The sequence below is a fragment of the Furipterus horrens genome, unplaced genomic scaffold, assembly GCF_987537825.1.
Source record: "Furipterus horrens unplaced genomic scaffold, mFurHor1.1.pri manual_scaffold_10, whole genome shotgun sequence".
Taxonomy (NCBI): domain Eukaryota; kingdom Metazoa; phylum Chordata; class Mammalia; order Chiroptera; family Furipteridae; genus Furipterus; species Furipterus horrens.
In genome coordinates, this window is record NW_028327180.1 from 100,669,081 (window position 1) to 100,696,238 (window position 27,158).

The following is a 27,158-nucleotide window of genomic DNA, read 5'->3' on the forward strand; positions in this document are numbered from 1 at the left end:
CCAGGCTAAGAGAGAGGGTGCCATTCTGCCTCCCGCCTTCCTCTTAGCACACGTTTACAGGTTAGGGAAACGAGGCTCAGAGAGGACGTGGGGCGGTGACCCCGGGTTACTCAAATTGTAAGTGAGGAAGCTGGGGTCTGACCCTAAAGCCTAGGCAGCGCGATCGGGTCACTGCCTGCTTCATTGCCTCCCTGGACAGCCCACCCGTCCAGCCCAGACACACACGACGGTTCCCTTTTACAGCGGCGTGGAGTCTAACTCCTCTCCGGCTTCCCCGGCCCTGGGATAGGAGCTCCTCGCTTTCTCAGGTCGCTGGCTCCCCCATGAGGCAGCTCTGACTGCCTGAGGGTCACCTTTTTCATGAGTTGGGACCTTTCTCGCGGGAATATCTCTCCACTTCAGCGCAGCCCTGCCTGGACAGAGGGGCCCCCCAATAAGCCTGTCTGAGAGGAGGGGCGTCCAGGCTAGTGCAGGGGCTTCGACCCCGAGACCCGTCCCTCCATCCAGGCACCGAGTGGTGAGGACGCGGGGAGGGTGCTCACGGTCACAGTGCTACAGGGCAGTCATGTTCCTTGTGGGGGAGGCTTAGGATAGATCTGAAGGCCGGGATCTGAACACGTCTTCCGGCCCGGAGTCACCCAAGGGACACGGACGCTGGAATCACTCAGACACCCCTGCCAGGGGCTGGTGCCGCCCTTCACTCACTCATCCATCATCCAGCTCGTAGTCTGAGCAGACAGCGCTATAGGGTACGGCAGTAACATGGGGACATTGTGCCTGCCTTCATGGAGCGTCACTTTCGCTTCACTGTCCCGCGGGGGCCTAGCCACGTGTGGCTCTTTAAATTTAAAGTCATTAAAGTTTAAGAGATGAAGTCGGAGAGCAAGCAGGGACCCACGGCGGCCCTCCGTCGCTCACCGCGCGCCTTAGCTGGGCCTGGTGAGCGGCGCCGCACCCAACATGGCGGCCGCGCAGGGCAAGAGGCGGGCGAGCGGAAGTGCGTATGGAAGGCGCCGGAAGTGGTGGGAGCCCCCGCCCCCTGCCGGGGTCTCTGTGGAGCCGCGGACGCGCCGGCTTTGAGCATCTCTGGTCCGCTAGGCGTGAGGCCCGGGGCTGCGGCGCCCGCGGCCGCGGCTCAGCCCCTCCTCGACATGGCCAGCTCCGGAGAGGTACGGCGGGCGCCTCACTCCGCTCTACTCCCTGCCCGGCGGCTTCGGCCCCGCTCGGTCTTTCCCGTCCCCATTCTGGTTCCTCTGCACCCTTTTCATCTCGCTCCGTCCTTCCCGTCGGATCCCGGCCGCGCTGGGTCGTTCGCACCCCGACCCTGGCGTCGGCCGGCCTTGGTCTTTCCTGTCTCAGCCCTGAGCCCGACCTCGCCCAGTCTCTCCTGTCCTGACCCTGGGCCCCATCCTGCCCGCCAGGCCTTCGCCCCGGTTCTCGGGAGGCACACGCTCTCTCCCGGTTCGGGCTTCCGTGCCTTTTCCAGCCCCGCATTCCTGAGCGCCGGAGTGCTGCCCCGCCCCCCGCCCCGGTTCCAGGCCCCCCGGGCCTCTCCGACTTCCTCGCTCCGGGACCATCTCGCATCCCATCCTCCGTGTCTGAATGCTCGCTTTTCTCCGGGCCTGCTTGTTGTGTGACTTGGAGCGTACGAAAGGAAAAGCCATTCCAGCTGGGGGACTTAGGAGGTACCCAGGATTCCTTCCCCAACGCTCCGCGAATCTGGGCCCCATGGAGAAACCCCACCAGCTCCCTGTGAAGTATTGCGAGGTACTTTCTCTGCAGACCAGGATGCGGGGGAGTCTGGACTCGGACCGGGGTCTTCTTCTTCGTTGCTGTCTTTATGTGCACCTGCGTTTGTATCTGTCACCCGCGACTGGGAGCGAACTTCCTGACTTAGGGGCCTGTTTGGGGCTGGGGGACCGGAGGGGTGGGGCTGGAGGATGCCGAAGGTGGTTGGGGGAGCGCTGACAGCGCCTGTAAGTTGGAAAGGGCATTGGGCTCCGAAGTGGCCCCTGTGGCTCCTTGATGGAGGGGGGGCCGCGGGGCCGCCCGCAGACTGGTGGTGGATTGACAGGCAGGGTAGGGTCGTCTGGCTGCGGTAGCAGACCCCGGGCAGTGGTGTGTTTTTGAGGAGGTGGTGGTGGTGGTGGGGATGTCTGCTGTCTGGGACGTTGGTCTCATGGGGACCTGGTGTAAAGCACCCCCCAGCGCCCCCTTCCCTGAAGCACACACTGGGGACCTGGCCAGGGAGGCCTCTCGTTGCATATTCTCGGTTGAGAGGGGAGAGAGGAGGCTTGTTCCATCGTGGACGTGGAGATCAAGGTCCCTTTTTCTCGGGTGGTTGAATTATTTATTTATGGAGATACAGTTCGTGTACTGTAAAACTCACGCTTCTACAGTGTACAGCTCAGTGGCTTTAAAACACACATTCAGACGCCGGCCAGGTGGCTCAGGTGGTTGGACCGTTACCCGTGCACCGAAAGGCCGAGGGTTCAGTTCTCCGCCAGGGCACGTGCCTGGGTGGCGGGTTCAGCTCCTGTTCCGTGTGCATACGGGAGGCAACTCACTGATGTTTCTCTCTCTGTTTCCCTTTCTCTCTAAAACCAATAAACATACTCTGGAGTGAGAATTAAAAAAAAAAAAGGAATGCTGTGGCTCTGGATTGAGCATCGGCCTGTGAACCAAATAGTTGCCGGTTCGATTCCCAGTCAGGGCACAGGCCTGGGCTGTGGGCCGGGTCCCCGGTTCGGAGCGTGTGAGAGGCAACCACATGATGCTTCTCTCCCGCTCTTTCTCCCTCCCTTCCCCTCTCTCTAAAAACAAATAAAACCTAAAAAAAGAATTAAAAATTTTCTTAACAAAGGAAAAGGAAATTAGCTCATATATATATACATTGGTATATGTATATATATATATATTCACAAGGTTGTGTGATAAGCCTCACTATCTGATTCCAGAATGGCACGTTCTGATTTTGAAAGTCATTGCTGGTTTTATTATTATTATTATTATTTAGAGAGAGGAGAGAAAAGGAGAAAGAAACAGTGATTTGCTGTGCCACCTGTCTGTGCATTTATCGGTTGCTTCTTGTATGTGTCCTGACCAGGGATCTAACCTGCATCCTTGACATATTGGGACAATGCTGTGACCAATGGAGCCAACTGGCCAGGATCAGTCATTGCTGGTCTTATTATTATTTTAAAATGTTTTATTTATTTACTTTTAGAGAGACAGGAAGGGAGGGAGAAAGAGAGGGAGAGAAACATCGATGTGCGAGAGATGCATTGATTGGTTGCCTCCCGCTAGGACAGGCCCGCAACCCAGGCATGTGCCTCGACGGGGAATCAAACCTGCAACCTTTTGGTTTGCGAGATGACACCCAACCAACCGAGCCACACCAGCTAGGGCAGTCACTGGATGCTCAGGACTCCTCCCGGGGTTTCGGAGGAGTAGAGCCCCATTTTTAACAGCACTCCCAGCGATTCTGAAGCAGGTGGCTCGTGGGCTCACCTGGCTCAGTGCCTCTTTCTCTTGGGTGTTAAGAAATGACCCTCGTTCAGGAGCCATTCCTGGCCTACTGAGGGCATAAAGAGCAGTAAACCATTACAGTTCACCAGAGGAGACTGGGGGCTGGACGGGGAGTGGGGTACCTGGTGCAGCTGAGGCGGGGCGGGGGAAGGGAGGAGGGGGAGTAAGTGTGTCTGGGGGCTGCTGGGAGGGCCTCGCTGAGGAGGGAGGGAGCATTTGAGCTGAAGTTTCAAGGCCCAGGGGGAGCGATGAGACCTGCTCCCCGGGTGGCTCCTCCTCCTCCGGCCCAAATGTGTCAGAGGTCATCTCCTGGGATGTGCTGAGATTGGTCGGAGGAGCCCATGACTCAATTCCTGACAATTTTTAAAATTTTTATTTTTTTAATTTTTATATTTTTGGATTTTACTTTATTATTTACTTATTTAATTTTAGAGCGAGGGGAAGGGACGGAGAAAGAGAGGGAGAGAAACATCAGTGTGTGGTTGCCTCTCACACGCCTCCTTCTGGGGACCTGGCCTGCAACCCAGGCCTGTGCCGCGACTGGGAATTGAACCAGGGACTCTGTGTTTTGCAGGCCAGTCCTCCATCCCCTGGGCCACACCAGCCATGGCTCTAGATGGTTTTAAGACAAATTTAGTAGTATTAATATAACTGGTAATTATGTTATTTGGAATTTTCTACAGTGTTTTGCCCTGTGTTCTTGTCACTCTGTGGTGGCATTCTTACTTCGGTAAAATCTGCAGCTTGGGGACCAGGAGGAGTACACCTCAGGCCCGCCATCTTGTCCCCAGGCCCTCCCGTGTCAGTGCCCTGTTTGCCAAGTTTGCCTGCTCTGGACTGTCTTTTTCGAGTCTCTCCCTGGAGGTGGAATCCCTAGGTCTAGAATTGGGTCTGGCATGCTGATTTGGAACAGGTACCTGGGTGAGCTCTCAGATGATTGGGTCTGGGAAATATCTAAGGAAACTCACTTAGGGCCCAAAACTTTGGGCCCAGAGTACAGCAACCCAGGGCAGCCCTGGACTTGGGTCTGATGGCTGCCTCCTGCCCACGTAGACAGTAGGAGTAGGAAGCTGGATCGAGGGCAGGTCAAGTGGAAAGAGGGACGTGAAAGCAGGGCTGGCTGCTGCCTTAAGAAGAAAAGAAGGTGTTGCCGAGCAGGTTGGACTTATTCCTGGAAACCCTTTCCTGCCCGGTGAGGGCTTGGCAGGTGCAGGGCCCGCAGGACAGGGCGGAACCCCACAGTGCCTGCGTTGGGGTACAGACTGGCTCTTCCTCCCCAGACTTCACGGTTGCCATGGCAGCAGCAGGCATTCCCAAGTGTCAGCACTCCCATCCATGAAAATATGTGCAGAGAACACAAGCTGGAGGAGGGGCTCGTAGGCGGAATTGCGGGCAGAGTCGGTAGAGAGAATTCGGGCACTCTCCTGGGAGTAGTCCGAGAGCCGCCCCTGAGGCTGTGTAGAGGCCGGAGGGCCCCTTGGGGGAGGTGTCGGGAGACAGGGATTCCTTCCCCCTGCACTCCCCTTAGAGCATCCTCGTTCCCTTGCTTGATGCGGGGGTTTTCCGGTGTGCACGCCAACAAGGCGTTGCCCAGTGGGCCGGGAGGCCCACCTTTGGGAAGAGATGCCGGGCCGACACACAAGGAAACGGGGGGGCGTCTCGTGGGAAATTCCACTGTGAGTTCCTGACCACATGGGTGGTAAATGGAGATAAATCCAGCAGGCCCTGTGATTTGTTACTAATCTTAACGTTTAAGAATGTCGCCAGTCTTGTGGGCACTGTTTCTCGTCTGTAAGGGCTTCATAGTTTCACGCTCAGCAGCGGTCCCTCTCGTTCTGCTGGCCCAGAGGACAGCGTTGAGGAGAGCCGCCGTCCCACATGGTTCTGAGGATTGTGGGCAGTGACTCATTTACCTGTCCCCCCCGCCCCGTGAGGGACGCTGTCCTGTCCCCGGTCATGGTTGTTTCTCCATAGACGACTCCTGCACAGGGGTTGCAATGCCGCCCACATGTGGGGCAGAGCAGGGGTAGCAGGTCTCTCACACGGAGAACTGTGGCCAGTGGCCGCAGGTTGAGTCCGAAACACGCCCGCTTGACCAGAGTCCTTCAGCAGGAGAAATTGCTTTGAAATTTCAAAAAACCTTGCAATTGCATTTTGAATCTCTTGCTTTTGAAGAGAGGTCCTGGTGTGCAGATCGAGAGGAGCGCTTGAAGAGCGTCATGGGTTCTTGCTCTGCACTTAAGGCTTTTGGTGGAAGCACCTTCTCTCCCGCGGACTCTCCCCGGCTGGGGAGGCCAGGCTGAGGGCTGTCCCTGGGGGTCCCGTGGGAACCCGGTGCCTCCTTATTTTCAGGACATGTCCAGTGACGGCGACGCGCCCCCTGCAGCAGCCGAGATGGAGGGCGGTGCCCACCTGCTGGGCTTCTCCGACGAGATCCTCCTGCACATCCTGAGCCACGTCCCCAGCACAGACTTGGTCGTGAACGTCCGGCGCACCTGCCGGAAGCTGGCGGAGCTGTGCCTGGACAAGAGCCTCACGCACACGGTGGTGCTGCAGAAGGACTACGAGGTGAGGTGCGGGCGCTGCCTGGTGTGGGGGGCGGGGGGGAAGGGCTGAAGCGCCCGTCTGCGCAGTGGGGCGCCCTGCAGTCGTGAGAGGCCTGAGGGGGACAGCCTCCAAAACGTATGGGGAGCGTGCCCCCTGGGAGCTGGGAGGGCCCCGCGCTACGAGGGAGACTCGCTTTGCCGCCGGCCCCACGGGGTAGGTGAGGTGCGGGCGGGGCAGGCGCCGCTGACCCCCGCCAGCAGGGTCCCGCCCAGGGGCGCTCTGCGTCCTTGTCCTCGTAGGCGCTTGGTGTCCTCAGTCTGTTAAGCTTTAGCCGTTCTCATGGCTGGGACGTGGGGTCACACTCGTGCTCACTTGCGTTTCCCTGACAGAGGCTGCCGTCGATGTGCTCGCATCGACTGTACGGGCCATTTGGACAGCTTTTCAGAGGGGCCGTGTGCGAGGCTCTAGCCCACTTCCCAGCCTCTCTCTCTTCCTGAGTCACAGCGCTCTGAGGGTGTCCTGGACACAGGCCCTTTGTCAGGTACACTCGCTAGGAACATTTTCTCTCATGGTCTGTGGCTTGCCGTTTCATTTTCTTAACAGTGAACTTTGAAGAGTGTAAGTTTTTAATTTTGGTGAAGCCCAATGTACTGAGTTTTTGAATTCATGCCTTTTGTACCCTGTTGAAGAAATCCTTGTGAAACCTGAGGTTGTGAGATTTTCTCCTCTGTTGTCAGCATCTTTTTTTATATGTAGAACGTTGTACAGGGCGGGGCAAAAGTAGGTTTACGGTGTGAGTGTGCGAAACATTTATTCTTGTATTATTATTTACCAGTCATTTATTATATCCCACGTGAACAGTTGCAAGTCTACTGTTGCCCCGCCCTGTACGTTAATTTCAGGTGCGCAACAAAAGGGCGGCGTATTTGTAGGCATTGCAAAGTGGTCACCAAAATTCATACTACAGCTACAAAATGTTTTTTTCTTTTTTTTCAAATATTTTATTTATTTTGAGAGAGAGGGTAAAGGAGGGAGAGAGGGAGAGAAACATCACTGTGTGGTTGCCTCTCACGCCCCCAGCCGGGGACCCAGCCCACAGCCCAGGCCTGAGCCCTGACTGGGAATCGAACCGACGACCCTTTAGTTCACAGGCTGGCGCTCAGTCCACTGAGCCACAGCAGCCAGGGTTGGAGCTGTGTTCCTTTTTGTGGCCGACTGCTGGTCATTGTGTGGGTGGCCCCTGCGTGGTTCGCTGGCCGCCTGCTGATGGGCACGTGGGCTGCTTGCACTGTGGCCGCTGCTGCCGCTGCTGCTGTGGGCGTGGGCAGCGGGTGTCCGAGCCCCGGTTTTCGGTGCCCTGGCTGCACGCCCGGAGGCGGGATCGCTGGGCCGTCCCATGCTGACTCTGTGGCGAGCTTTCTGAGGCGCCGCCAGCGTTTCTGCCGCAGCTGCGCCCCTTCCCGTCCCGGCTGGGGACCCCCGACTGCTGGTCGGAGGTAAGTGTGTGAGGGGGCAGCGCGGGTGTCCGCTCCTCCTGGGGTGTCCCCTCTGCCAGAGGACAGGGCCTGCGTGGGCTCTCACGGGCCCTCAAGGCTGACCTGAGGGGTGTCCTCAGCCCCTCTCCTTCCTGTCCCCGCCCTGTCCTGCAGGTGAATGAGGACAAGGTGAAGCAGCTTTTGAAGGAGCTCGGCCGGGAGATCCAGCAGCTCAACATGGCCGGCTGCTACTGGCTGCCGGGCTCCACCATCGAGCACGTGGCCCGCTGCCGCGGCCTGGTGAAGGTGAACCTCTCCGGCTGCCACCTGACCTCCCTGCGCCTCTCCAAGATGCTGTCAGCCCTGCAGCACCTGCGCTCCCTGGCCATCGACGTGAGCCCCGGCTTCGACGCCGGCCAGCTGAGCAGTGAGTGCAAGGCCACGCTGAGCCGCGTGCGGGAGCTCAAGCAGACGCTGTTCACGCCCTCGTACGGTGTGGTGCCCTGCTGCACCAGCCTCGAGAAGCTGCTGCTCTACTTTGAGATCCTGGACCGCACACGCGAGGGCGCCATCCTCTCAGGCCAGCTCATGGTGGGCCAGAGCAACGTGCCCCACTACCAGAACCTCCGGGTCTTCTATGCCCGTCTGGCGCCCGGCTACATCAACCAGGAGGTGGTGCGGCTCTACCTGGCCGTGCTCAGTGACCGCACGCCCGAGAACCTGCATGCCTTCCTCATCTCCGTGCCCGGCAGCTTCGCCGAGAGCGGGGCCACCAAGAACCTCTTGGACTCCATGGCCCGCAATGTTGCGCTGGACGCCCTCCAGCTGCCCAAGTCCTGGCTTAATGGCTCGTCCCTCCTCCAGTGCATGAAGTTCAACAATCCCTTCTACTTCAGCTTCAGCCGCTGCACCCTGTCCGGCGGCCACCTGATCCAGCGCGTCATCAATGGCGGCAAGGACCTCCGCAGCCTGGCCAGCCTGAACCTCAGTGGCTGCGTCCACTGCCTGTCTCCGGATTCCCTGCTGCGCAAGGCAGAGGACGACATTGACAGCAGCATCCTGGAGACGCTGGTGGCGGCTTGCTGCAACCTGCGGCACCTCAACCTCTCGGCCGCCCACCACCACAGCTCCGAGGGCCCGGGCAGGCACCTGTGCCAGCTGCTGGCCCGGCTGCGCCACCTGCGCTCCCTGTCCCTGCCCGTCTGCTCTGTGGCCGACTCGGCGCCGCGGGCCGACTGCAAGCCTGCGCAGCCCTCCATGCACGCCGTGCCCTGCGGCTTCGGCAAGAAGGTCCGCATCGGCGTGCAGACGTGCCCCAGCCCCTTCCCGGGGCCGGCCGGGCCGCAGCCTTCCTCTGTGTTCTGGTCGCTGCTGAAGAACCTGCCCTTTCTGGAGCGCCTTGAGCTGATCGGGTCCAACTTCTCCTCCGCCATGCCGCGCAACGAGCCTGCCATCCGCAACTCCCTCCCGCCCTGCAGCCGGGCGCAGAACGTCGGGGACGCGGAGGTGGCCGCCATCGGCCAGCTGGCCTTCCTGAGGCACCTGACGCTGGCCCAGCTGCCCAGCATCCTGACGGGCTCCGGGCTGGTCAGCATCGGCCTGCAGTGCCAGCAGCTCCGGTCCCTCTCGCTGGCCAACCTGGGCATGATGGGGAAGGTGGTGTACATGTCTGCCCTGTCGGACATGCTGCAGCACTGCAAGCGGCTGCAGGACCTGAGGTGAGGGGGCCTCGCCGGCTCTCCGAGGCCCGGGGGCGGCAGAGGGGGAGAGAGTAGCGGGCCTTCCGTTGGCGAGCGTCGGCGTCCCTGCTGTGCGCCTCCCCAGGCCAGCCGGATGCAGACCCGCCTCCAGGAGCCCAGAGCCTTGGGTCGGGGCTTGACCAGGGCCTCTGTGCAGTGACGGGCCTTGAGGCGGTGCGGGGGCTTGGGGCCCCTGCAGCCAGCGGGGCCGGGGTGGGCGTGTGGAGCCGTGATGCCTGGGCGCCCGCCTCATCCTCGTGACTGGCCGTCTGAGTGACCGGGCCTCAGTGCTGCTGGGTGCGGGATCTTAGCCGGCACGGGTGCCGCAAGGGTCTGGTTTCCGGCCGGCACAGGTCCCTTTGCGCCCCACTGGACTGAGGACAGAGGGGAAATGAGAGGGGGGCCCAGAAGAGGGGGCTGCACACTGCTGAGGGGATGGCTGTCCCTTCCGGGGCAGGGCTGACCCCAGAGTGAGGGCGGTACAACCTGCAGCCTCAGAGACGCCCCCCAGGCCCTTGTAGTGGGGCCACTGGCACGATGTGGGTCCCCCTGAATCACGCCGTGGACTGAGGGGTGTTCTCGTGGGGGCCCAGCGTTTGAGACAGAGCTGAAATTCGTGATAGATCTGATCCTGGAGAGTTGCGTTATTTCCCAGAAACTGCCCACAGTGGAGTGGCGGCAGCCAGCATCTGCTGTGAGGGCTCGGGGTTGGAAAGGAAGTGGGGGTGGGTCTTAGATCAGTCAGCTGGTCTCTGAGAGGCCGTGGCCAGAGGGGCGCTGAGATGTGACCCATCGTCCCACAGGATGGTTGGGGCTCACTTTGTGTGGGGGGCCGGCGCCGGGGCCGAGGGCTCTCAGGCACTGTGGTTTAATCCCCACCACGTCGCTCTCAAGGTGGCGGCTGGAGGGAGGAGCTGAGATTCGTCATTTACTTGGCTCAGTGTAGCTGTAGAACTTGACCTTGGCCCCTCAGCGATAGGAAATGGAGATGAATGTATCCTTTGCAGACCTCCACTCCCCCCTCAGAAAGAAGGCTTCCCAGGATAGGAAATGAACCAGGTTTGCGCTGGAGCCTTCCCGAGCGCCTTCCCTCTGCTTCCCCAGCAAACCCAGCAAGCCTGGCCTTCCAAAGGGCAGAGCAGCTCACGCGAGCCCCGGTGTTTTCCTGCCGTGTTGGCTCTACATGCCCTGGATTTGCAGCTTCGGTTCTCAGCCTGAGCGTCTGCAGAACCTATGCCTGGCAAGGGGGGCGGCATTTATGCTATGTCCTGCGCAGCCCGCCTCCCCTTGCTTTGAGAATGTAATGCCCTTCTCAGAGTCCCCTGGCTTAGCAATCTGAGTCAAAGCTGACCTAATGCAAATCGAGAGGCTCCTTTGTTAACCTCTACAGCCCCATGGACTGTAGCCCTGCGTGTCCACAAACACTGGGTTCTGCTGCGGCTGGGGCTTGCTGGGAGACGGTACACGACGCGGCATTTAAGAATGTGCAGCAGGCAGGGCCGCTGTTCCCCTTCCAGGGCCTTTGCTCCAGGTGCAGGGGTGCCCAGCGGGGTGAGGACGGCGGGCTGGCTCCTCGCTTCCCGACTCTGCTCTATGTCCCCTTCTCTGCTCACCTCCGGTGGCCGCCTTCGCCGCCCCTGTGCAGGACAGGCCTGGGCTTTCTGACTTCTCGGGAGTGCAGACGCCTGCCTTCTCTCCCGTCTCTCCCAGCGCCACGCGTCAGCTCCCTCCTCCTCTTGCCGGTCCTCCCACCTGGCTCCCCCTTGCCTTCGCTGTCACGCTGCTGGCCCCTCCGGAAGAGCCCTGAGCGCGTGGTCAGAGGGCCGCGTGTGACCCAAAGCTGCAGATGGATCCAGGACACGCTTCCCAAGGGAAACGCGACCAGGCCTGCTCTCCTTGGACCCCAGGGGAGCCTTGCGATCGGGAATTGAATAGTCCCCGGGTCGGGAGGGAGCCCAGTGAGCACTGGAGTCCTAGTGAGCTGAGCTGCGAGCCCGGTGTTGCCGGACCTCCGGACCTGCCCCTTTGCCACGACCCTCACACCCGCTCTAACTGCTCCGCAGTCGGGCCGCTGGGTTGTCGTCAGGAGACTTAGCTCACAGCAGGAAGGAGAGGGGGACACTGACGTGGTTTAGAAGCTCCGAGCACTCAGAGGCGGGTAACGAGAGCTGCCCTCCCCGCACCTGCTGTGTCAGGCGGTCCGTAAGTGTCTGCTGCCCACAGGGCCCCTGGGGGAGGCAGAGCGCCGCGGCTCCCACTCTTCGGGGCTGCAGGGCCCGGCCCCTGGGACCAGGCACATGTCCGTCCTCCTCAGAGCTGCTCTGCTGGCAGCGAGGGGCCTGGGGGAAGCATCCGAGCTGGTCCAGCCTCTCACCCTCCCGAGGGACCTGGGTGGAGGAAGGTCCCACAGGACAGGACCCATGGCAGGGGTCGTGGGGTCAGACAGCCTGGGCCGGCCTTGGCCACGTGTGCCCAGCCCCTTCATCTGTAAGGTGGGGCTGGTAAGACCAAAGGCGTTCCTCCGGAGAGGGCACCAAGGACAGGGCGTGGCGCCTGTCATGCACGGCGTAGTTCTCGGCCCACTCGGGTGTTTGAGCCCCTTTATGCCGGGCATGGTTCTCGGACCTGGGACACTAAATGGAACAGACCCCTCCCTGTCCGCGGAGTTACTTTGTCATGTGGAAACCAGACACATGGCGTGTCATAAGGTGACCAGTGCCGGGGAGAAAGGGCAGAGAGGGCCGGAGCGCGCAGGGGCGGGGCCGGCAGGTGAGGTAGATTTCGTGAAGGAGGTGAGATTTGAGCAGGAATTGAAGGAGCTGAGTTAGCAAAGCAGAGCCAGGGAGAGAACGTTCCAGACCATGCAGTCACAGCGCACCGGCCGGCAGTATCCACAGGGCCACTTACCTGTGCATGGATTAAAGTGAAATGAAACCCAGCGTTCATTCTTCGGCAACGTCAGCCACGTTTCAGGTGCTCAGTAGCCATGGGGTGTGGGGCCGGGGGTGGAACAGAGCGGCGCGTGGGAGGAGCATTGTTAGCACGGAGAGGCGTGGAGGGAACTGAGCTCGTGCGGAGCCAGGGGGCGGGCGAGCTGGCGCCCCCAGGAGCGGCAGGGGCCCCTGATGCCGGGTGGGCTTCCAGGGGAGAGGGCAGGGCACCCTGCTGTGCTGAGGAAGACCAGGGGCTGGGCCGGAGGCTGCAGCAGGCAGGTGGAGACAGGAAAAAAGGCAGCGTGGTCGGAAATGGCTGGGTTCTGCCTTCACGGAGAATTTGCTCATCTGTCAGACTTGGGGTGAGTGGGTGGCCAGGGTGGGTCAGCGGCCTCTGGCCTGGGCGGCTGAGCTGGAGCAGCTGTCGTTGCTGAGGAGGGAGGCCATGTGCAGCGGTTTTGCATGTTTCCACGTGAGCTTGAGACACCCTGGACCCCCGTGGGGGAGCCACCTCCCAGGCAGCATGTGGGACTGGAGGGACCACAGATGGGGGACAAGAATTGGTCAGGAGGAGGAGGAGGAAGAATCAGCACAAGCACCAAGCAGCAGCCTTAGGGAGGGGGAGGCAGGTGTCCCAGAAGCTACGGGAGGTGGCGGTGGCAGTGGCGGTGGCGACAGCTGCGGCTGTTCGGTGGAATCGGTGTAGTCGCGATGGTGCTCTTCCTGTGCGTACAGGTACTGACCCCTTTTCAACAGCCCCAGGAGTGTAGGTGTTACTGACCCATTTGCAGATGAGGAAAGTGAAGCCTAGAGGGTTAATGAACTTGCCTGGGTGGCACAGCTGGTCTGCGGGCAGTTGGGAGTGTTTCTTACCTCATGGGCCCCTGGGTCTTGAATAGGGTGGCACGGTCAGTGGTCACCGAGTGGCTTCCCTGGCCTGGGATGTGGTCCTTGTGGTTGAGGTCTTGCCCAGGGGCAGGGCCGGGCCTGCAGCCTGAGTTATGTGGCCAGGGAGGCCTGCAGCCTGAGACAAACCGGGTTTGTGGGCTGCCCGGGAACCTGACTGCGGCTCATAATGGCCTCTCTGTGCGCGCCGGCTGCTGAGGACCACGTCTGATCGGGGCCGAGTACTGCCTGTTCAGAGCAAATGGCAGTTTCTCGTAAATGCGGCCAAGTGGCTCTGTCTCTCTGGATCCCTGCCTGTTTTTGGGTGCTGCAGTGAAAGGAGCAGGTGCTGCCCGCTGTGCGGGAGAAGCCGCAGAAAGGAGATGGTGTTTTGCACTCAGCGAAGGCCAGCACGCGGGCAGCACCGGCACTTTCCGGTGGGTCTTCCTGAGATGGCAGCCCTTGGGATCCCAGGCCGCCGCTGCCACCGCTGTTCCCACAGGGAGGCCCATGAATCCGAGCTTTGTGCCAGCCAGGGCTGCAGGCTGGGAGCTGCCTCTGTGTAGCCAGGCTGCCCCTGTGGGGAGGCGGTGCGGGGACACGTCTTGCTGGGACCTCAGCGGCTCCACGTTCGTGGCATGCCTCGGCAGCCAGGGGATTACAGGTTGGACAAAGAAGGGCGCTGTCTTTCCTGAGACTGATTCAGCTCTGCCTTGTGGAGGAGGGACGGGGGAGCGTCACTATGAGTCACTGAGGCTGCCTGTGACCTGGAATCAGGGAAGCATCCAGGCGGAAGCGAGAGAGCCTTTTGGAACCAGGCCCCAGAGGCTGTCCCAATATCACTGTAGAGGCCTGGGTGCTGCTGGGCGGCCTGAGAGCAGGACAGGCAGATGAGAGGGGATGGCCCAAGCCCTGCCTGTGTCCCTAGAGCCCCAGGGAAAGCGGGCCACCTCTCCCAGGGTGGGGTGGAAGGCCAGATCTTGGCTGGTTGGGAGGTTGAGGCAGAGCTGGTAGGGAGAAGGGCCACAGGCCCCCCTAGGTGAAGCCAGTCATGGGGGACACCTTGTGCTCATCCTCTGCCCTCACCACAGGCCCCAGAGGTCACTCACATCAGGTCTGCTCTGCCAGTCGCACCTGCCCAACAGCTGGAGGGGACAGGGTACTCCCAGCAGGCCTGCCCCAGCTGAACACCTGTGGCAGGTGGCTTCCTGCGGGGTGGGAGAATCTGGAAGTGGCTGGCTAGTTGCAAACACCTTTTAAAATGTGTGTGCGCACAGCACACGTCTGCACGCCTGCTGGTTTTATAACCCGAGAGAATGGCACGAGGTCTTTGGCCTGTAGCACAGACCTGCATCGCCACCTAGTGACCGAGGCGCAGGCCGGTCCCTTCCCGGGGCCTGCGCTCCAGCCGCGCCCTCCCACGCTCGCTGCTCTGGCAGTCCCGATTCTGAACTGTTGGCCCCTCCAGTGTCCCCAGCGTCAGGTCTGCAAAGAGATGCCTACCTTAGGGCCGTTTCAAAATGTGTTTTTAAAAGAACCAGATAGTAGGGTCAGGCATTTTCTTGAGGAGAAAGACGCACCGCCACAGCCGGGCCGGGTGAGTCTGCCTCAGGGCACTGCTCTCCGCTCACGGCTCCCCGCTTCTTCCGAGATGAAGTGCGAGCCGCGGAGTCCAGGGACAGGCCCGTGCTCCGCGGGGACGTCTCACTGCTGGGCAGTGCTTTCCGCGTGCCCGCACCCGGGCAGCCCGGCTGGGGGCCTCCTCCCCACACACCTGGGACGCGGCGGGGGGCAAGACAACACGCGGCTCTCCCAGTTGCACCTGGAAGCACCCGCGTCCCCCCGCAGCCTTAGTGTCTGGAGGAGCTCGCTAGAATGTCTGTGTACATCTTACGAAGACCTGATTCAAGCCCAGGCTGCCTGGCTGCATTTCGGTGACCAGTGGCTCCCAGACAGGATGGCGCAGGGGAGACCGTCCGTCGGACCACTGCTCTGGATGACCCTGGGTTCTCACAGACCCCGTTTTGAAATCCCTTCCCTGTCATGTGGCTCATTAGTGTCCCTGGGGGCCGGAGGGATGGAGAGCAGTGTGAGGCCTGTGCAGCTCTTGTTTGGGTTCGGGGACTGCTCCTTCCTTAGCTGCGCCCTGGTTGGGTCAGCCCCTCTCTATGTGTTCCTGCATTCAGAGAACTGGGGCTCTCCCTCCACCTGGGGACTTGTGGGGTGGGCCTGGATAGGGATGCTCTGTCCCCGACACAGGCTAGCTGCCTTCCGGGGGTGGGGGTGGGCATGGGCATTTCCTGCACCTGCGGGAAGCTTCTCTCCTTTAGTGACGCGGGCTTACTGCTGCAGCCCACCTCTCGGGTGTGCCAGGGCAGCACTGGGCTGAGAACCAGGTCTTGGGTCCCTTGCGGGTGTGCCATGTAGGTGGAGGGCTCGCCCCGGCCCACGCAGGTAGGGTCTGCTCTGTGGGCGGGGCCCTGGCCTGGAGAGCCAGTCCCGGGCCTGACACGGTGTTTCTGCAGGGAGTGGTTTGCACAGTGCCTGGGCCTTCCGGGGAGGGGGCAGCTGCATGGGTTTGCTTGGCGGGCCTTGGGGAACACTCAGTATCCCCACAGTGGGGACTGCAGCCTGGCCAGCTCTGCCTGCGCCTGGGGTCAGGGCCTGGTTGCTTGCTAGGGAGGGCGGGGTCCCTGCTGTGCTCGGGGCCCACGGCCAGGAGGCCCTGCCAGAGCCTGCGCCCCGTGCGTCCGCGGGACTCACGCGGCCCCTCTCTCCGCAGGCTGGAGCAGCCCTACTTCAGCGCCAACGCCCAGTTCTTCCAGGCGCTGAGCCAGTGCTCCGCGCTGCAGCGCCTCTGCCTGGTCTCGCGCAGCGGCACCCTGCAGCCCGAGGCCGTGCTGGCCTTCGTGGCGCGCTGCCTGCGCCTCGTCGTGTGCCACATGTTCACCGGGGAGTCCCTTGCCGCCTGCAAGAGCCTGCAGCAGACCCTGCTCCGGAGGTGAGTGGGCGCGCCGGGCGGGGCCGCGGGGGCCAGGGGGCCTCCCCCGGCGGCTGTCCCCAAGGGGTCCCGCCGGCTGTGCCGCCCTCGGGTGCCCCAGAGCTGTTCCCTGGAATTAAAGGCCAGCGGGCGAAGGGCGGCTTCTGTTCCTAGGCGGCCCTCCTCGTCCCCGTGGGCATCCCCGGGGCCACGGGGTTTGTTTTCTACAGCTCAAGCCCCCTCACCCCCGCCAGCAGAAGTATTCTCCCCTTCCGGGCCTGTAGTGTCACCTCGTGTTCCCACAGTGCAGTCCTGGAAACGAGGGACCGTGCAGTGTGGCCCGTCCGCCTGGACCTCAGGGCACCTCGTTTCCCCGTGGCCCTCCTGTTCCAGGGTTCCACGCAGAACCCTCATTTCGGCTCGGGTCACGCTTGTCTCCTTAGTCTTCAGTCTCTAACTGTCCCCAGTCTCTCCTGGGCTTTCCGACCTTGACACTTCCTGAAGAGCACGGGTATTTGGTAGAACGTCCGTCGGCTGGTTCTGTCTGATGGTTTTTTGGCCAGGAAACCACAGAAGTGACGCTGCATCCATCTCAGCGTAGCACGTCAGGGACACACGGCACCCCCATGTCGTGCCGCTGGTGAGCCTCACCTTGCTCGCCTGGTGGCGGTCGCATCTGCCAGGGTCCTCAGCTGCGGAGTCCCTGTTGTTCCTTCCTAATCAGTGAACACCTGCGGGGAGGTGGCCTGAGCGGCTCAGACGCCCTGCTTCCGGTCAGACTCCTCCCACCCACCTTGGCGTCCCTCTGGGATCCAGTCACAGTTACCACGCGGACTTTTGCCTAGAGACGCTTTCCTGCTTCCGCCACCCCTTCTGTGCTGGTCAGCGGGACTCTGCGGGGAGGGGGGGGTCCCTTCTCCCGTTCCTTTCCGTGTCCCTCGGCGCGTTTCCTCCTGAGACAGGCCCGTGGGCGTTCCCCTTCCGCGGTGGGTTTCCGCCCACTGGCGCCGTTCCCGCCGGTGCGCAGGGGGCTCGGGCGTGACCGTGGGCCCCCCTTTCGCGTCGGGTCCTGGGCCGGCTCGACGTGCCCCCTCCTGTTTTGAGCACTTTCTTACTTCCTGTCACCACAAGACGTGCCAGGCTCATTCTTTTTCCTGCCCAGCCCGGGGGTTCACCGTCTCCGAGGAAGCCCGGCTCCTCGCACGGGAGAGCGGTGCTTAGAAGCCAGGGTGGGACATTAGGCGCGCTCGGCGCGTCTGGGGCGGCATTGCCTCTAGGCCTGCCCCTGGACAGAGCAGGAAGTGGGCCGTGCACCCCGGGTCACCCACTTGGGTTTATACCGAAACCGAGCGCACGCTGACGCAGGTCCCAGCCCCGCGCCGCGGCCCCCCCGTGGCCGCCCTTCCCGACTCGGAGCTCCGCCCTCCAGCTGCGCCCGGCCCGGCCCGCGTCCGCAGTGCGCGTGCTGCCTTGTGCCGCCGAGCGGGCGGGGGCCGAGTCAGGAGCGCCAGCCCCTGCGCCGGGAGGGCCACATCTGGGGGGGGACGTGCGTGCGCCCCGTTTCAGCCTCCCGGGGTCCTGTCGGAATGCCGCTTCCCCAAGGTCCCAGGAGCGCTCCCCGCCTGCGCCGCCTCCAGGGGGTCACGTCACCCCTCGTAATGCAGTCAGGGTCCTCCGTTCCTGGGTGCCGTTCTGTTGTATGTTCGCCCTGCATCTTGTTCGGTTTCCTTCCAGGTTTTCCCGTGGTTCAGAGTCAGCCTGTAAAAGGCGCGCTGGGAGAGGCCCGCCCCCGCCCTCCCACGGTCGCGTCGCACCCAGGCTCGAGGCCTCGCCGGCCTCAGGCTCCTTCCCCGCCTCCGTGTGGCTGTTGCCCAGAGGAGCACTTCCGTGGCTGTTTTCCCCCGCCCGCTTCTCAGGTACACTTCGCTTTTTCACGTAAAAACATCGTGGAAGCCACCCGTCATTCACGAGTTCCTACAGCTCTCGCTCTTTTTTGTACAGCTCTGCGTTCTTTTTTTATTGTGGCAAAATGTAACAAAATTATCGTGGTAAAATGTAACAAAATTATCGTAGTAAAATGTAAAAACTATTGTGGCAAAATGTAACAAAATTATCGGGGTAAAATGTAACTAATTTGCCGCCCTAACCGTGTTTGAGGGCCCAGCACAGCGGCCTGGGAGAGCAGCCCCCGCTGTGCGGGGGTCCCCACTGCAGCCACGACTGAGACTGTCCCGGTGACCCTCACGCCCCTCCCCCGTCCACAGCCCCTGGAACCTCCACTGCGCTTCCTGTTCCTATGAACCCACGCAACGGTCTTTGAACGTCCTGCTCTGTGTCTGCGTTCTGTTCAGGGTCAGTGGCAGCGGTTACTCGGACGGCTGTGGGCAAAGGCGGCGGGTTTAGAAACAGCTCTCTTCTGCGGGGACCTGGTGTCCCCTCCGTGGCCCCTGTGGGGACTCTGTAGCAGGTGGGGGCCCTCTTGTCTGCCACACTGCAAACCAGGGCCCAGCTTTCCCTAGGGAGGGCGGCCTCCCTGGGGTTGGAGGGGGGCTGAGGTGAGCACCCAGAATTTGAATGCAGGTCAGGAGGCGTGCGTCCTGGAGAGAGCTTGGCCCGAGCAGGCGGTCGGGGGGTGCAGTGCTCGGAGGCCTCTCCTGGGGCAGAGCTGCAGTGCCCCCGGTGAGGGGTTGATCACTGCCGCCCTCATTTCAGCGCGGCTGAGGGTCGCAGCTTCCTCCTGTCACTTCCTGCATCCCCACTGGCAGGGGCGATGACAGGGAGGAGGCCCACCTGTTCCCAAAATTCTGAGAAGAGCCATCAGGCAGGAGGTATCGGAATCCCAGGCCCGGGCAGCCCAGTGGGCAGACTGTTGCCTGCGGTTTGCTGCTGAATTTCCCGGAGCAATCCTAGCTGAGGCTTTCTCCTCCCTGGCTGTGAGAATAATACATGTTTATAGTATTTTTAAAAACCGAGACTACGCCTCAAGCCGTTTTGGGGTGAAGGCTCCCGCAGCCTGCCAGCTGGGGTCCGCGTGGCCAGGGGGCAGCAGCTCGGTGGGTCTTGCCGTCTGATTTGCTGGGTCTCACGCTGCGTCCTGCATTTCTTGTGTCCATAAAGCTCTAGACCGTCTTTTTAAATGCTGTTCGGTGTCCATTATGGCTTCTGTGGCCAGCGTGGCTAACTCTGCTGTGTGCTCAGTGGTCACCTGGCTTGGGGACAGGCTGGACCGCGCCCAGCTTGTGGGTTTCAGGAACCAGGGTGCGGCAGGTGGTGTGGTCGCCCCGCCTGGTGCTCCCCCCTCCGCTTGCGCACTGCCCGCGGGGGGGGCGGTGGCAGTGGATGTCCCTCGGTCCAGTTCTGCGGGCTGTGTCCCCACCGGGGCGTGCAGGCAGCCTGTCCCCTCCAGCCAGATGGTGCTGGGCTGAGCCGCGGCCCGGGGACGCTAGGGGAGGCCTCTCTGTGCCTCCGCGGGGGTGTCTTCCTGGTGGCCTCCACTGCCCACGCGTCTTTGTGGCACGGCCCGCTGTGGGTCTCTCCTGGCCCAGAGGCCGAGTGGCTCCAGGCAGCTGTCTGCATAGACGGACCTGCTGGCCTTCCTGCCGCTCTGTGCGGTGAGGCCCCCCTGCTTTTCTGCGCGTCCCCAGCAGGCGGCGCCGTGGCTCAGGGGAACCAGAGCTCAGCCCCCCACTTCTGGCTTGTCTCCCCCACCCTGTGCGCTGGCCACCACGGGGAAAATCCCCTGTCACCTCGTCTGATGCCCTTCTCTTTTCTCACCCCGTTCCCTGCCTCCCGCTCCGAGAATTTTGAACAGGAAGAAGCATCTGGTGCCTGACTGCTCTGTCCCTCACCTGCCCACTCACCTGCCTGGTTTTGAGGTGTCGTCTCTTTCCCTGTGACTCAGCCAGCAGGCTGGTGCCCCGTCTGCAGTGCTGTTGCTGGGGAAGGTGTCGGCGGGTGGTCACCTACAGTCATTTCTTTTTAAAAAGTTCTTATTTACTTATTTTTAGAGACAGGGGAAGGGAGGGAGAAAGAGAGGGAGAGAAACATCGATTGGTTGCCTCTCGTGCGCTTGCCCACACCGAGGCACGTGCTGTGACCGGGAATCGAACCGGCGAGCTTTCAGTTCGCAGGCCTGTGTGCAGTCCACTGAGCCACACCAGCCAGGACGACGGTCATTTCTTGTTGCCGGGGCCTTTGCCGGTTGCGGTCAGGCCTGGGTTTGCGTCCCTGCCTCTGGGAAGTGCAGGCCTCAGGTGGCTGCTCCCTCGGGTGCAAGGCGAGTCTGGGACAGCCCGGCTCTAGCGAAGGGTTAAAAACAACCCAAGTGCCATCAGTAGGCGAGTGGGAGGGAGGCTGTGAGCATCTCGTCAGCGGGGTGGTCACAGCCGATAAAGGACAAGGACGCTGTTGGTGTCCTTGAAGGGTTCTTTTCTTTCCTATGCTCAAAGGGTTTCCGGGAAGATTTGTGAAATCTCTACTGTCACCCTGGAGGGGCATGGGGCTGTCTGTTGGGAGGGGAAGGGACGGAGGCCCTGGGGACCCCCAGCCGACTCCTCTGCATTCTAGTCACTCGGAAGGCTCGGCTGTGGATCAGGCCTTTCTGAGCCCAGAGCTTCTGACTCACGCTATTGGCTCCGATAGTCCAGGGCCCATGGCTTACGGTCTTGTTCCTCCAAGTGGGACCTGCAGACACAGTGGTAGGATGAGCACAGCCGACCTAGAGTGTTTCAGCCCCGGGTCCTCCCTGCTCCACCCTCTGTGAGGACAGAAAAAGCCCTGCTGCCCTTCCTGGCCGAGGGGCAGACTGTCAGGCAGAGCCGGGTCTGGGTGACCCCGGTGGGTGCCAGGTCTATGCAGGCCTAGGGGGACCCGGGAGTGGGGGCGCCTCCACACGCAGCATTGGTTCTGGGAGCCTTTGAGGGACGTTCCTGCATCAGCTCCAGGTTGGCTGGTTCTTGGCCACTGTCTGCCTCGGTGCTTCCTGGCCGTGGCTGCCACAGTGTGAGTGGCTTTTGTCAAACGTCTCGGTGCTGCGGCTTTTCTGTAAGGCCTTTATTTGGGGGAAGAAGCTGTTTAACTTGAATTTTGTTTTCTAGTTTCCCAGTCAGAGAAACAAACCCAGCAGGTGTTTCTTAGGTTAAAAAAATCTTTTGTGCTTCCCGGAGCGCTCAGAGCAGGCTCCTGGGTGGCTGAGTCTCACCGCCCTTGGCACGAGCTACGGCCCTGGGGCGCTTCCGTGCCCTCTTCCTGGCAGTCAGTTTAATGCTTCTCGCACTGTCTTTCTGAAAGCCCTGGTGATGCCCCAGACCCTTTGAGGGGCAGGCCTTCCTGCCCAGACCCACCGTGACCCTGTGTGACCTGCTCCTCAGCTGTCACCTCTTGCTACCTCTCATGGGAGCCAGTTGGGGAGCTTGTGGGCGGGCGCTGGGTTTCCGAGTCAGACAGCAGGCCCTGGGAGTGGGCTCCAGGCCTCGTCTCCATGGCTCCTGCTTCTCCGGTGTGTGGGTGACAGCCCAGTGAGCACAGTCCCAGGGAGGCCAGGGCTCCTGCCCAGTGCTTGTCCCCAACCAGCCAGGGGCAGAGCCAGGCCTGGGGAGTGCACCAGGAGGTGCCTGCGGGGTGAACCTGTCACCTCACAGGCCTGGCCTTTGTCCTCGGTCACTCCAGGCCAGAGGCTGTGAGAGATGTGATTAGCCATGGTCAGGGGAAAGGTCTCACGAGGTGACCTGTCCTGCCCATGGTGAAGCCCAGCCTGGCTTCTGGACGAGGGTAGTTGTTTTGTTTCATTGCATCTGTTTACTGAAGCCTCGAATTACGTCTGAGTCACACAAAAGAACATTTTAGCATGTGCAGAAGCTACACAGAATACACGGAGCACGTGGGCCACATGTGCCCTCGCCCGGCCAAAGGCTCGCTTCCCCCGGGGGGCCCTGCCCCCCTGCCCTGCACTTGGGGAAGTGAGTGGTTTCTCTCTTCCCCACTTTGGTGTTGCCGCTGCAGGCTTCACTCTGTGCAATGCCCGCCTCTGCGTGGGGACCGAGGGTCTGGCCGAGAGTGCGGCAGGCTTCTTGAGGGCCAGGAGGGGCTTTACCAAGAAAGAGGATGGTGGTGTGCTCGCTGGAGGTCTGCCCGGTCCAGGCTGGCACCGGCGCGAACAGAAGGGAGAGCCTTCAGAGGGAAGCGGGCTGCCTCTGCGGGGCACCTCCCATGGCCCTTCTGTGCGGGCTCCCCGGTTCCGGCCACCTGGACAGCTGCGGCCACCCAGTGCCCTGGGGCGGCGCGGGGGAGGAGCCGCGGTGGCTGCATTCCTGCCTTAGCTGAGAACTCCGTCCCCTTCAGCAGCTGAGGGCTTGCTGCAGCCCTGGGAGGTGGGGAGGGAGGGAGGGAGGCCAGGAGCCCCTGCTCGCACATCCCACATCGGAGGCTGCTTTGTTCCAAGTCAGTGGCGCAGTGGGTGAGCAGGCAAGGACTTGCCTGCAAGGTTCACGGTCACAGACAACGCTGCCCTCGAGCAAAACGAGCAAAGCTCCGCGCACAGACCTGGGAGGCATTTCCTCAGCATCTTTATTGCCCAAACATCAAGTTTTATGAGTGCTTTCCTGGCATCTGCTTTACACAAGCCGTTAATCCAGCGCTGGGGGCCATGGGGAGACGCCCGACGGACGAGGTTTCCTCCTCCCTTCAAGCAGGCGTGGATGGGGGACCTGCTTTACGTTGGGCAAGTGCCTAGGTTCCCTGGTGTGTGGCATGTCCCCGCCTCTTGCTGGCTGAGACCCAAAGGAAGGGTGTTCTCCCTGTGACTAGTGTCACTCTGGTTTCCGGGTGTCTTCTGTCTTGCTCCTTGGGGTCTCCTGCGTCCCCCTTCTCCTTGAGCTCCGGTGGCACTTGGTTTTGTCTCCAGGCTGCTGCAGGAGGGTCGGTCCCAATCTGACGGGCAGGGGGGGCCCACTCTGCTGTGGCCTTGGCAGAGGGACTGTGGCCCAGACCTCCCTTCCCAAGTCCCACTTCCTTGGATGGGAAGGGGGGATGGTCACTGTGCTGGCCAGCCGGGTGGCGTCTCGGAGAGGATGATACAGAATGTCGGCGCTTTGCACGGTGCTTGGCCTGGCTGAAGGTCTGCGGAGAGTGTCCATTTGTGCTTTTTGTCCACTGCATGGAGGGACCCCGTGGTGCAGCGGCAGGGAGGTAACCCGGCAGCCACTTGTCACGTGTGGATCCCGGCAGACTTGCTGCCTCACCTGACTTGGGAGTTTGTACCCCTCCAGGGTGGCCTGTGGGGGATGAGCCCCATCCCTTCTCTGCACCCCACTGCAGCTCCTGGGGCATTGCCCGCTGCCCCGGCCCCGACACCCGCCTCCCTCTGCCCAGGACGCAGGGGCTGTTCTGACCTCAGTCGGCCTCCGTTCCCCCACCTGGCGCTCAGCGGGGCCAGAGGGGAGCAGACAGCCCCTCGTCCCCTGCCACAGGCAAGGCTCCCTCTGCCTGCCCTTCGGCCCGCACCGCTCTGCGCAGCCCGGGGGCAGCAAGCAGCCACAGAGGCTAATAGCCTGCCTCTGCTTCAGTTTCCAGGCCGAGCGGCCCGCGCTGAACGTCGTCATCTTTCCGCTGCTCCATGAGGGCCTGGCCGACGTCATCCGGGACGTCCCCATGGTGCACCTGGACGAGATCACCTTATTTAAGAGCAGAGTGGCCGAGGAGCCACCAAACCTGTGGTGGTGACGGACGCAGCGCCAGGCCGAGCTCCGCTGGGGTTGAGCCCCCGCCCGCGGCCTGTCGTTTCTGCAGCCGAGGAGGTGCCTGGGCCGCCACTGAAGTTCACCGTCTGCAGGGACCTGGCTTGGCTGCTGGACCCCGGGACCCCGGGTGGGTCACAAGAGGAAAGGAGGCCTCTGCCTGTCAGCCCGCACCCACCCGGCCCCTCGAGGCTCCCGGCGCTCCCTCTTGCTTCCTCCCGTGAGGCCCCTCGCCCAGGAATTGGGGTTGTGACAGCGTGAGGAGGACTGGCAGCGCCGGCCGGTGTCAGCCACTCTCAGGCCCGGCCCCGGGCGGTTTTAACTGAGGTGCGGGTCGTGGTGCCCTGACTCCCTGGGGCGCTGACCAGGTCCCCAGAGCACTGTGGCCCCAGTGCTGGCCCCTCACCTCACCCCCCGGGTGTGTCCCTGCTCACCTGCCACTGGGCTACATGGACGGGGTCCTGAGGCTTGGGGCTGGGGGTGGCTGTGCGTGTGTGGGTGTGTTCCCGTGGAGACGAGGGGCCGCACCAGTCAGCAGAGAGCGCCGCGCAGCCAGGAGCTCGCTGGTCTTGCGGCTGCAGATTTGGGGCTGCCCTTCCCTGTAAGACATGTTTTTACCCAGCTGCGTCTCGTGTTTCCAGCCAGGTGAGGCCAGACAAGTTCAGAGCCAGTGCTGGGCGGGGCCCTCGGGCCAGGCTTGTTGGGCAGGCCGAGGCGGAGGGCCTCCCCTGGTGGCTGGCGTTCCCTGGGAAGGGCCGTTTCTGGGGAAACAGGTGTGTGGCTGCATCAGAAAGACGTGAGAGCACGCTCAAGGCCAGAGTGGTGGTCAGCTTGCCCTGGTTCTGAAAGCTTTACTTAGCACTTTAAAAAAGTTCAATGCAGCTGTTCCAAAAATGAGGCCCCACCTCCCAGGGTCCAGCCCCCCCCCTCCCCCGACCCCCATGCCCAGCCACAGCCTCTGCCTTCTCAGCCTCAAGACGCTCCCACATGGCGCGTCGCTGGGTGGCTCCCCGTGCGGGGCCTGGCTCGCCCGCCACCTTCTCCCTCTGGGCTGAGGGTGCAGAGCCCACAAGGCGCTGCTCACATCCCACTGCCCTGCTGGTCCTCGACCCGACGTCTTCCCACTCTGTTTCCATGGTGACGGCCGCCCCACTCCGTGTAGCACACCCTGCAGTTGGCACGTTGTGAGAGCACCGGGGACCTGGCCCCTGGGCGTTGTTCGCGTGCCCGCGCCAGGGTCGAGGAGGGCACGCGGGTCAGCGGCACCCCCTGCAGGCGCACAGGCCTCCAGTGCTCTGCTTCCTCCGGCGCGTGGCTCTGCCCTGTCTGCCCTAGCGGAGCGGACGGCGCGTCTGCACAGGTGCGGCCGGGTGCGCGCTCCTCCCTGTCCCCCTGGTTTTCCTGCCACGGCCGTCTCCTGGAGCACAGGGGGTCCTCCGCTGTTCTGGGCTGCAGCCGGGGGCGCTCTGCCTCTAGGTGAGTGCCCCCTAGCAGGTCCCCCACCAGATCTGCGGCCTTCACCTCAGAGGGCCTGACCCCACGCCCAGGTCCTGTCTCTTCCTGGCCTCGAAGGCCAAAGGACAGGCTCTTCTGGGCCCCAGAGAGGCAGGGCTGACATCCCTGTTTGGGGCCACACTGCGGTAGGTGAAGGTCTGAGTGGCAGAGCACCCACTCCTCAGTCCAGGCTTTTTTCTTGGGTGGCGCCTAGAGACCCCCAGATGAGGGTGGTCAGGAAGGTGGGGTGCAGCCCAGGAGGAAGGCAGGCGACCCGGGCATCTCCAGGACCCCCAGGGGCTAGCTGACCGCCCCCCAGGCCCCAGGTGGATCTGAGTGCCCTCTCCTTCCATCCAGAGCCCTGGGAGTTAATCCAGAGGCTGTGCTGTGTCTTTGCGCTCTTGCCTGATGGGCTGTTCTCATGAGCAAGCACTTTTGCCCGGTAGCATCATTTGGGCCCGCAAGCGGCTGGGAGGCGCGAGCTGCGTGGGGGAGCAGGGGCCCCGTATCCACATCGCCCACAACCGTCCTTTTACTTAGAGCAAGGCTTGCCGCCGCCACTCCTACACCCGAGACAGGCTTCACCAGATGTTAATAATGTGCGTGTTCTCGCTAAGTGCCATTTTGGCACTAGAGTTAATTGCAATTTATATTCTGCAGCATTTTACGCTGGGAAGAAAACCCACCCTAATGGTCCCCAACTGGCAGAGCCAGGCTGTTAAGTCGCAGACCATATGCTGCCTGCTGAGAGGGGCCTGGCCAGCACTGGTGTGTGTGTGTGTGTGTGTGTGTGTGCGCACACCTGTATGTGTGGTCCTCTGTTGGTGTGTGCATGTGTGTGTGCACAGCTCTGTGTGACCCAGTGCAAGTGCGCACACATGTGTGCGTGGTGTGTGCATGGTGTGCGGCTGGGAGAGGGGATGAGGAAGGAGCAGTCAGCGTTTATCCTTTGTTAGCAGGGAAGCCCCCGCCCCCGCCCCGCAAGGCCGCCCTCCTGACCCCCCTCCACACCACATCAGTCACGGGTGTCCCCAGGGAGGGACACAGGGACGCAGGCCCCTCGCTGCCCTCGGGGGCTTTGCTCCTTCCCCCTGAGCGTGCATTTCTGTTCCACGTGCAGGGGCTGACCGGCCTCCGAGGGAGGGCTTTCAGCTCCGGCCCGGGGCGGTGGGCGCCCTGGCTGCGGGAGGGGCAGCTCTGCGGGGCTGGACGCTGAGGGTCATACTTGCTGGGGGGCGGGGGAAGGTGGCGGCCTGGGCTGGGAGAGCTGGGAGGCGGAGCGCGGCCGCGGGAGGGTCTGAGACCAGCGCCCAGGGCCCTGCAGTCCTCGTCCAGGAGGCCATGCCCCAGCGGGCTCCCCCCCCCCCCCGACACCCTAGGGTGGCAGCAACCTCCCACTGCCTTTTTTGCCTCCTTGTTTGCTCCTTCAGACTTTGAACATTGCTCAGACCTTGTAAGAAAAAAGAGGAATTATTGGATGACGATGGTGAAGTGTAGCCGTTGGCAGTGGGTTCCAGCGGCTTCAGCCATAAAACCCGGGGTGAGGGAGATGCGGGTGGGGCGTGAGTTCCCGGAGTTCTTGTGGGCACGCGTGAGTGCCCTTCCCATTGACAGGGAGGGACAGGGTTGTGCGGGAGGGACTCTGCTGATGGTCACCGTCCCATTTGCTCTGGGGATGCAGGGTTCTGACTAGAAATGTCCAGGGTCTGCTGGGCACAATGCACAAATGGCCACAGAAATGTGAAAAACACAACTGCGTCTCACAGAGGCCGGCCAGCAGCTAAGCCCGTGGCGCCATTTTCTAAAGCCCTTTCCTACACCCGTCAAGTGCAGGGCTTTGCGTT

General features: G+C 62.1%; 1 protein-coding gene across 3 annotated transcripts; it reads left to right on the top strand.

The window, feature by feature from the left end:
- Positions 1-1,037: 1,037 nt before the first annotated feature.
- On the top strand, positions 1,038-26,846 carry FBXL18 (F-box and leucine rich repeat protein 18). Of its 3 annotated transcripts, none has more exons than XM_090288656.1 (5): positions 1,038-1,169; positions 5,881-6,096; positions 7,725-9,268; positions 15,890-16,108; positions 26,745-26,846. In XM_090288656.1, exons 1-5 carry the CDS (start codon positions 1,152-1,154, stop codon positions 26,749-26,751), a joined length of 2,004 nt encoding a protein of 667 aa, XP_090144782.1. In that variant the 5' UTR covers positions 1,038-1,151; the 3' UTR covers positions 26,752-26,846. The 3 variants fall into 3 exon arrangements, with proteins under 3 accessions (XP_090144782.1, XP_090144780.1, XP_090144783.1); XM_090288654.1 differs by lacking the exon at positions 26,745-26,846 and adding an exon at positions 23,650-23,842; XM_090288657.1 differs by lacking the exons at positions 1,038-1,169; positions 5,881-6,096; positions 26,745-26,846 and adding exons at positions 6,518-6,616; positions 23,650-23,842.
- The last annotated feature ends 312 nt before the right edge of the window (positions 26,847-27,158 follow it).